Source organism: Papaver somniferum, chromosome 9 (assembly GCF_003573695.1).
Source record: "Papaver somniferum cultivar HN1 chromosome 9, ASM357369v1, whole genome shotgun sequence".
Lineage (NCBI taxonomy): Eukaryota > Viridiplantae > Streptophyta > Magnoliopsida > Ranunculales > Papaveraceae > Papaver > Papaver somniferum.
In genome coordinates, this window is record NC_039366.1 from 2,515,102 (window position 1) to 2,525,155 (window position 10,054).

The 10,054-nt window shown below is 38.7% G+C and overlaps 1 protein-coding gene across 1 annotated transcript; it reads left to right on the top strand.

Moving 5' to 3' along the window:
* Positions 1 to 612: 612 nt before the first annotated feature.
* On the top strand, positions 613 to 2,734 carry LOC113308920 (protein NRT1/ PTR FAMILY 5.10-like). Its single transcript, XM_026557371.1, has 2 exons — positions 613 to 1,163; positions 1,256 to 2,734. Exons 1-2 carry the CDS (start codon positions 1,071 to 1,073, stop codon positions 2,570 to 2,572), a joined length of 1,410 nt encoding a protein of 469 aa, XP_026413156.1. The 5' UTR covers positions 613 to 1,070; the 3' UTR covers positions 2,573 to 2,734.
* Positions 2,735 to 10,054: the final 7,320 nt, after the last annotated feature.

Sequence of the window (10,054 nt, forward strand, 5' to 3'; positions counted from 1 at the left end):
TATAATTAGCGGCCTGGATCCATCCACATTCCATGGGTGGCAGAATTTATATGGTTCTGAACTTCTGACTTATAGAAACCCGGTCCCAAATTCTTTGATAGATAAAAAAGATAAAGAAACCCGGTCCCAAAATCTTCAATTCATTCTCAATCCAGTTACGTCGGTACTACAATCATGGCATATTTCTTTCCCCTCTACTAATACCACTTTACTATCTGCCAGTGCTGTAAGCGGGTTATTTCTACGTCCACAATCTACCGTCTAAGCTTGATGGTGAAGAAAATGTGGTGCTTTCAGGACTCAGGAGACATTAATACTACTAGATGTAGGAATTCGCAAGTGAACCGCTCAGTAGACCCCAGATTGGATGCAATTGGTACAGATTTGACAAAATATCCCAAACCTAACACAATTCATAAGTAATATACTGTATCTAATTTACTGATCAAAAAAAAAATATACTGTATCTAATTTAGATTTTAAAGGCATATACTGTATGTGGTCGAGACATTCACATTGTATACCTACAACCATTTGAATGATCGGAAATAACGAAACCGATCGATGATAAATGTCCCTCACGTTTTTTGAACATTACAAGAAGCAATTTTGTAGGTGTCTCCCAACTGTTAGATACAGACTACTCCATAAAGATTTGTCATTATTTAAATATTCACCCCACACAGTTTTTCTCCCAATAAAATGATAATGCTTCTTATTCTGGAGAGACAGAGAGAATAGTAGTGGACGTCATGACAGGAGCCGGTGTCGGTAATAGAAGTGATGAACCATTGTTACTGCAACAGAACATAATTAGTACTGATCTTAATGAAGAATGTAGCAGAAAGTATATTGAGGGAATGGTGAACTACAAAGGAGAGAAATTGCTGAAAATGATTAATAATCAACTAGTTGGTGGATGGAAATCAGCTACTCCACTAATCGTAATTGGTGTTGCTGAAAGTTTTGCATTTTATTGAGTTTCATCAAATTTAATTAGTTATCTTACCAACCACTTTGGTCAATCTACAGCCACAGCTGCTCTAAATGTTAATATTTTGGTTGGAGCCATGTTTATGCTTCCTTTAATAATTTCCCCTGTTGCTGATTGTTATATTGGCCGATTTCGTACCGTCTTGTTTTCTACTTTCTCCAGCATATTGGTAATTAACTTGTTTCTATAACTCCAATTCTATGGGTTGCTTCATACTTTCTGTTGGTCTTAATATTGGTGATTTTTTTAATATGTTTATAGGGACTCGGGTTTTTGACTATATCTGCTGCTCTGAATGGTGGTTCTATGGACACGACTTTTTGTGTTAGTAATAAGACGGAGGAGGCCGATAAGCCTCGCGCTTATCCTTCTACTGTACAAGTAAGCTTCTTCTTCCTGTCTTTGTATCTAGTCGTATTTGGGATCGCTGGAAACTCAACCTGTGGAACAGCTTTCGGTGCTGATCAGTTTGATGGAGACAACCTGTCTGAATGCAAGTCTAAAAGTTCATTTTTCACTTGGAAGCAAATTGGAGGCTCTGTTGGAATGGCCTTATCGAACACAATACTAAACTACATTCAAGACAACTTGGGCTGGGGTCTTGGTTTTGGCATTTCGTGCATTTCATTGATAGTGGCACTAATTATTTTCGTGTCAGCAATCAAAACATATCGTTACAGTGTCATAGATGAAGGAAAACAAAAACAATTATCAGGAACAATCGAGGTGTTAGTTGCAACTGTGAAAAATTGGAGAATCTCGTCTCCATCAAAGACTTCCCAAGAGGAAGCAACAGACGGTTTTATCGCCATGTTGAATGATGCAGAAAGTTCCGGTAACCATGTCACTGTTAGTAAGGTCGAAGACGCGAGATCTTTACTACTGTTAATGCCAGTGTGGATCATATGTTTGATATTCCCAATGATATTTTCTCAAAGCACGACATTGTTCACTGAACAAAGTCGCACGATGGACAGAACATTAGGTTCTGAGTTTCAAATACCTGCTGCTTCAATTAACATCTTTAATGGCTTGTCTATAATTTCGTTTGCTGGCATATACGACCGTCTCTTTGTTCCTCTTGCTCGAGCTATAACTGGAAAGCCCAACGGCATAACTACGCTTCAGAGAATTGGTAGTGGAATCTTTTTTTCCGCAGTATCTATGGTGGGTGCAGCTATAGTGGAGCGAAAAAGGCTTCAAACTGCAATTGATTTTGGATTAGTCGATATGCCAGATGAAACAGTTCCAATGAGTGTATGGTGGTTGGTTCCGCAATACTTGCTAATTGGTCTTGCTACTGTATTCACCGGTATCGGCTTACAAGAGTTATTCTATGGTCAAGTGCCAAATGGGTTAAAGAGTGTAGGTCTTTCTCTTAGCTTGAGCTTGGTTGGCATAGGATCCTTCATCAGTGGCCTCCTTATATCCGTTATCCAACAGGTAACTAGTGGAGATGGTCAGTATGGTTGGTTCTCTGACAACCTTAATCACGCACATCTTGATTATTTCTATTGGCTTCTTGCGGGACTTGGTACGTTACAGATGATTGCCTTTTTGTGTTATACAAAGAAATAGGTGCACAAACAAAAGCACCACTTCTGGAACCTGTTTTACCTATGCTTTTTTTATTATGGATACGTTTATGAAATAATTTGGAAATCTTTGCCATGTACTTCAATTTTTGAAGCAAGAAAAAAGATACTAATAACTAAAATAAAACAGATTTTTTCTGAATGAGAGATATTTATCTTTGATTTACGCTTACAAGTAAGTAATCTTTTTAATGAAAATCTATTTATGCGAATAGATTTTGCACAACACCGGCTCATCACCACCATTGTACGGTACTTTTTGCTCCATGCAGCAGGGCAGACTTTTAATGGCAACTGCAAGATGAAACGTAGCTTATATAAAGACAACTCTCTTTATTGATGTTTAGAAAATCTCTCAAAACTAAACACAAGCTCTAATCTTGCTCATATGATCAACCACAACTTTGGTGATCATATATATATAGAACTATGAATTCCTTTTCCTAGTCCTATTACCTTATTACATGTCTTTCCTTTTCTTAGAGCTAGATGACTTCTAATTCCCTTAGGATTACATCAATTTCCTAATCTTGTCCTAACCAGCTTGTTAGTGACTTCTATGTTGAAATTAATCCAACATTCTCCCCCTTAAGCTTCAACTATGCTTGTGAAAAATCTTGTACTCCTATTAATTTCCTCATTTCTTCAAACTTGATCCGAGCTAATGCCTTTGTCAATATATCAGCTTTCTGCTCAGTTCCTGGTATGTGTTTAACGTTGATGATCTCCTTCTCGATACATTCTCGTATGAAATGATACCTTTTGTGAATGTGTTTCTTCTTCCCATGAAACACTGGATTTTTAGTGAGTGCAATTGTAGACTTATTATCAATCTTGATGAGAACTTTTTCAGGTTCTCTTCCTTTGATTTCACCCAACAGTTCTTGAAGCCATATTGATTGTTTGGCTGCTTCTGTTATTAAGAGACGAATTGTCTCTAGTCTAGCAACTGGTGCAAAAACTTCATCAAAATCTATGCCTGATTCTTGTACATATCCTTTAGCTACAAGCCTTGCTTTGTATTTATTGACAGTACCATCAGCATTTCGTTTTATTTTGAAGATCCACTTAAGACCAATCACTTTTACCCCACCTGGTTTATCAACTAGAAACCAAGTCTTATTTCTGTTGGTTGAAACAATTTATTCTCTACATGCTTGTGTCCATTTAGTCGAGACCTTTGCTTCCTGAAAATTCCTTGGTTCATCATTAACAGAAAGTAGCATAATCTCACATTCTTCTGCAGCATGAAGAAGCTCTAATGGCTTTGAGGCTCTGAATGTTGTTGCTTTTGGAAAACCTTGACGCGTTTGTTTCCCAACTAAACATGATTAACAGATCCTTGATTCATCGTTTATCTGTGGTAGCCCTCGAACCATCTTGTTCTAAGACATTTCCTTTAAAGTTCTAAAGCTTATGTGTCCTAATCTTGCGTGCCACTTCCATGTCTGATCTTCCAGTCTTATATTCAGACACATTGGCCTTCCAATCATGAGACTTATCTTGTAGAGTCTATTCTGTGATCGCGAGACTCTAACCAAAAATCTTCCACTTGGATCATGAACTGTTAGATAGTCTTGTCGCATTCTAACATCACATCCAACTTCTGTAGCTTGTCCTAAACTTAGAATGTTGCTTTGTAAGTTTGGGATGAAGTAGATGTTTGTGACAAGCTTCTGTTCTCCGGTCTTGCTCTGAAATAGAATTGATCCTTTCCCTTCAATTTCTACAGAATATCCATCCCCAAACTTCACTTGTCCTTTGATTTTCTCATTGAGTTCAAAAAAGTAGTGTCTCTTACCAGTCATGTGATTGCTGGATCCATTATCTAAATACCAGATTCCTTCTTATCCATCCTTTGATTCGTAGTTCTTTGGTATTAGTTTCCCTTCATTTAAGAATACAACTTCGTGCATGAAAAGAGCTGTATCTGCTTCCCTTGTTTCATTCTTGTTTGCTTCTTCCATCTTTTGTATTCTTTCAGGGCATACAGATGAGAAGTGTCCTGGTTTATCACATGTGTAACCAATAATGTTTGATTTATCCTTCTTTTCTTTCCCTTGGTTTTGATCATTATGACTTGTTATTCTATCTTGTGAGTTAAACCTTCCTCCCCTTCCTCGGCCTCTGTTTACTCTACCACCTCTTCCACGACCTCTTCCTCTTGTCGCAGAGTTTTGTTGGTAAGAGTTTGTGTACAAGAGTTTTCCTTGAGTTTCTCCATTATTTTCTTCATCAAGGATTCTCTCTTCATATGCTTTCAATCTTCCAATTATATCTTCATAGCTAGTCTTCTTTAAATCTAAGACTTGTTCGAGAGAAGCTATGATATGAAGATACTTGGATCTTGGTAAACTATTGATAAACTTTTTTACCAGTTTATCTTCATCTATGGATTGTCCAAGTGACGCAACTTTTGAGGATATCTGTGATAGCTTTCCAGCAAAGCTATCAATAGTATCAGTGTCTTTCATCTTCACTCTTTCAAATTCAGAGATTAAGGTTTGCATACGGGCTTCTTTAACTCGATCAGCTCCGAGATTACGTGCCTTTATTGCATCCCAAATTTTCTTTGAAGTTTCCTGTTCACCAACTTGTAGAACAAGACACTGGTATTTCTTGAAAGAGTAATCCTATAGCGATGTTGTTCTTATCTGCATCATTTGTTCCTGGTTCAATTATATCCCAAACTTTGTAGATTTTCATCAGTACCTTCATTATCATGGCCCATACTATGTAGTTTGTGGCGTTGAGGATTGGAACTTGTATTGATGGCGGCTTGAACTGTTTTGCACCCACAATGGTGGTTTCGTTTTCCATGGCTCAGAAACAAGCTCTAATACCAATTAATGGCAACTGCAAGATGAAACTTAGCTTATATAAAGACAACTCTCTTTATTGATGTTTAGAAAATCTCTCAAAACTAAACACAAGCTATAATCTTGCTCATATGATCAACCACAACTTTGGTGATCATATATATATAGAACTATGAATTCCTTTTCCTAGTCCTATTACCTTATTACATGTCTTTCCTTTTCTTAGAACTAGATGAATTCTAATTCCCTTAGGATTACATCAATTTCCTAATCTTGTCTTAACCAGCTTGTTAGTGACTTCTATGTTGAAGTTAATCCAACAACTTTATCACGCAAATTAAAATGTCTGCTACACCTTATTTCAGATTCAATTACTATGCAAGTTATTGGGCTTCTGTGGCCTCTTTCTTGATTACTGTCTCTTGTATTTAACCTTGTAACTAATTATGGTTTCCTATCGATACAATTTTGACTTAACAAAAAAAAGGAAAGTGATAAAATGTCCCACAATGGACCCCAAGGTTGTGAAAATGCCCCGGACGTTAGAAAAAAGATGAAAATGCCTCATTCCGTTAGTTTTGGGGTATTTTGATCAAAAATGGGCATCTTGACCGGTCAATGGAGTTTTCAAATTCCATCTTTATCCTTCTTAATCAAAACTCCCAGATCCGCCACTACCACCGCCACCACCAAACGAACAACCACCAACCACCATCGCTGCCACCACCACCACTTCCACCACTACCACCACCATCCCCACCACTACCACTAGAAAACCACCACCACCGCCACCGCCACCGCCACTATAACCATCGATGTCACCACCACTACAACCGCCACCACCACCGCTACTATCACCATCGCTGCCATCACCAATACCACCGCACCACCACCACCACCACCTGAATCCTAAATTTTGAACCCCAAACCCTGAACCCTAAGCACAATGTACCCTGAAGGGCAATTTCGACTATTTAACTCTCTCTAACGGAAAGTCTAACGGAATGGGGCATTTTAATCTTTTTCCTAACGTTCGGGGCATTTTCACAACCTTAGGGTCCATTTTGGGGCATTTTTCCATTTAACAAAAAAAAAACGATGCTCTTTCATTAACCAACTGGTTTTATTAGTTCTTTTATCATCACTCTGAATTCCGGTATGGAAGACGAGGGTACTCTTTTCACCAACATCTGCATCTCCTTTTTTTTATGGGTTTGATGGGTTCACACTTTCTCTAGCACCCATATCATTTAATTCACAGTTCTTTAAAAAAGACAGCAACTCGGGATCGCTAGGAGCAAACACGAAACCTGAGCAAGATTCTTAGGGTATTGTACGCGAGGAAGAGGAAGTTAGGAACAAGATAACGATCTTGATGAATGCGGGGTTCTTGGTTATTATTATTGTAATCGTAATTTTAGCCCTACACATGAAGATAAACACATTCTTGTCCAATATTTACATAACAAATTAATAACACAGAAATATATTAATGAACACAATATGTACAATATAAAGATCATGCATGCATCATAAATAAGACAAGTTGAAATGACATTCACATATATAGAAACATACTTCTCGGTAATCACTTCATGTTGGTACCGATAATTAGCTGCTAGCTAGTTGAATCTCGTCAACCTCCTCTTCAGATTTTCTTTATCCATTAATATTTGATTTTCTCAAGATAACGATCTCCTTCGAAGGTGCAATTCGTGATGTGGGATGCTATGCATAACTCGATCCCAACTAGAAGTATGTTACATGCGAGAGGTATTGATATTCCATCTAATGTATGTCTGCTATGCAATTCTAAAGTAGAGACTCAAGATCATTTTTTTACGAATTGTGATGTTTCTCGACACATCTGGGAGGTATTTTTTGTCTTCGTTGAAAGTTTTATGTGTCTGGCCAAATGATTTTAAGATTATGTTACTAAGCTGGCGGCTGGACAGAGTGAGTAAAAGAGTTAAGATAATATGGCACTTAATTCCTTTTGCTATCTGTTGGGAGATATGGCTAGAAAGAAATAGAAGAAGACATGGAGGTGGACATAGAGACAAGGAGGAATTAGTGTATGCAATCAAGATGCATATTTGCTTGTGGAGTTCAACGCCTACGGCGTTTCAGAACTATTCGATGAATCAAATTGTTCATCACTGGGAAGACATAATACATATGTAATTTGAGGTTTTCTGGATTCTTTGTAGGGGTGGTTGTTTATTGACTACTTTGACAATACCTTTGCATGTACATCCATTTTTTTCTCTTAATATTCCTCAAAAAAATATTTGATTTTCTTTCTCGTTAATTACTTACCTGTGGCAGTTGATCACAAAACCGGATTCTTTGTAGTCCATATTTCTCTTCTTCTCTCGTTTTGTCCATTGGCGGAGCCAGACTTTGAAAATGAGGGGGACTAAAAAATAATTCCACACACACTGGTGGACTAAATATAAAAATTAGGTGGGTTAAATGTAAAATATATTACAAAATCAAGGGTATTTTTATGATTTTAGTGATTTTAGGGGAGACTAGAGGCAGGGTTAGTCAACCCTTGGCTCCGCCCCTGGCTTTTTCAATATATTTTTTTAACTTCAGGTATGCAACATTTATAGAATTCTCAATTTAAAACAACTGTTCATATGAAAGTAGATGCAGATACCTGGAAAGGAGGATATGCGGTCTCCCCATATCCTAGAAGAGGTGCCGCCTAGCGCTCCATCCCTTTTATTAGCAGACACGTGCACAACGAAGTCACGTGGGAAAGGTCATCTAGAAGGATCTAAAGTACAATTGTACAACTAAAAGGACATTAGAAAGATTAGAAAAGGTAGGAAAGGACACATGTGTTTGACATTCTCATTTTGGGAAATGTCTATAAATAAGGGTCTGCTCCCAATGAACGACGGTTATTTTGTGGGAAACTGTGTTCTACTTTCTGGAGCAAGTCTCTGCAACTTAATTTATCTTTACCTTGTATATCCCGTACTGTGTACATTTTGGCGACCACAACGGGAGACTTGGTCACATGATTAGCACATAGTTCATCACATGGACACTGACAGACCTCCGCGTCTTGCTCAACCACACATCTATGGCCACTAAATGAGGTGAAGAAGATTTTGTTTGACATAGAAGAGAATGATCGTCAGTGCCAAATGCTTTTGGAAAGGCTAGCAACTATTGACCCGCCGCCAGAGGAGAGCCGGTGATGGGTCAGACTCTCCTCAGCCAAACCAAGGAGGCGGTTTTGATCAGGACCAGGGGTTTCAGACTTCTCAGGGCGGTCACAGGTTAATCAATCTACCAACCAGCAGATGTTTGAAGAGCAGGCTCGAATCGCACTGTCCGATGGAGGGTTCACAAAGCTACTTGAAGAGAAATATGGTCTCGAAACCCAAGCGAGCGCCTATACCATAACATCACCCATTCCTCCAGAAATTCTAGCTCGACCAACGCCCATGAAGTACAAAACACCAAAGTTCAAGTTATTCGAGGGGAGCGGAAATTCAACGGAACATATGCATCGCTTCACGATGTCTCTCAACGAGTACGCTCAGGACGAGAATGTGTCTATGAGTGAATTTTGATAGACCTTAACCGGTGACGTGTTCACTTGGTGTATCTCCTTGAAACCGAATAACATACGTTCATGGAATGAGATGCGCCAAGCGTTCATGAAAAAGTCTTACCCCAGACGGGTAAATATTTCGATCTCGGGCTTGGGGAATATTAGGAGACGAAGTGGGGAAAAGCCCAAGCCCTTTGTGAAGCGCTTTAGAAGCAAATCCCTCAGGTGTCGAACGAAAGTGCCCGAAGAGGATCTGGTGGGCATCTACGTATCTATGCTGGAGCCTAAGACGCGTAAAATGTTTGAAAATTCTCAGATAACTATGTTTGTGGACCTCGAAGAAGCGTTTGCCAGAACAGATGCGACTAATGAGGAGATTGACGAAGCTGCAAAATCTTGGACGCACTCGATCGCCTATGCTAAAGAAGATAGTTCACTCAATATCGATCCACTTAGGATCAGCTTTACTTTCTTTCAACTTAGGGACTAAAGCTGAGCCTAAGTGGATCGAGATTGGAGCGGATTTATCACAAGAAGAAGGTAATAAGTCGGAGGCCCTGCTAAAGGAGTATAAAAACGTGTTCGCATGGACATACGAAGACATGCCCGGGTTAAATCCGGCCTTGGTTTTTCATGATTTAAGGGTCAATCCAAGTAGCAAACCTGTAAGACAGCCTCGACGTCAGTTTCACCACGAGACCGAAGTGCAGATAAAGGAGGAAGTGAAAAAGCTTCTGGACGCAAGATACATAAAGCCTGTAGCGTTCCCAAAGCTAGCAGCTGACTAACCCAAGAGATTAACTAAATAAAGAGGCACTAAGAATATAAATCATATACTTAAGCATTCAATTAAGAACTCTGATACAAAACTTAACCTCAAAAACTAACCCCGCTCTGAAATACATATACAGGAACTCCTCACAAGTGATACATATTCAATAGTAAGTTGATTTACAAATGGAACAAACAAAGAATAAACATAGCGGAAGCTAACTAACTAATGTAAATACTTTTTCGAAGCTTTCATCGTCACATGCACATCTTGATCTGTCTCTGAAACTGAAAGTGGGAA

What these genes read in the sequence shown, in the direction of transcription:
- LOC113308920 (XM_026557371.1), top strand. Translation starts at nt 1,071, where the DNA reads ATGTTTATGCTTCCTTTAATAATTTCCCCTGTTGCTGATTGTTATATT. An exon ending in CTACTTTCTCCAGCATATTG is followed by an intron (nt 1,164 to 1,255) that starts GTAATTAACTTG and finishes ATATGTTTATAG; the next exon opens with GGACTCGGGTTTTTGACTAT.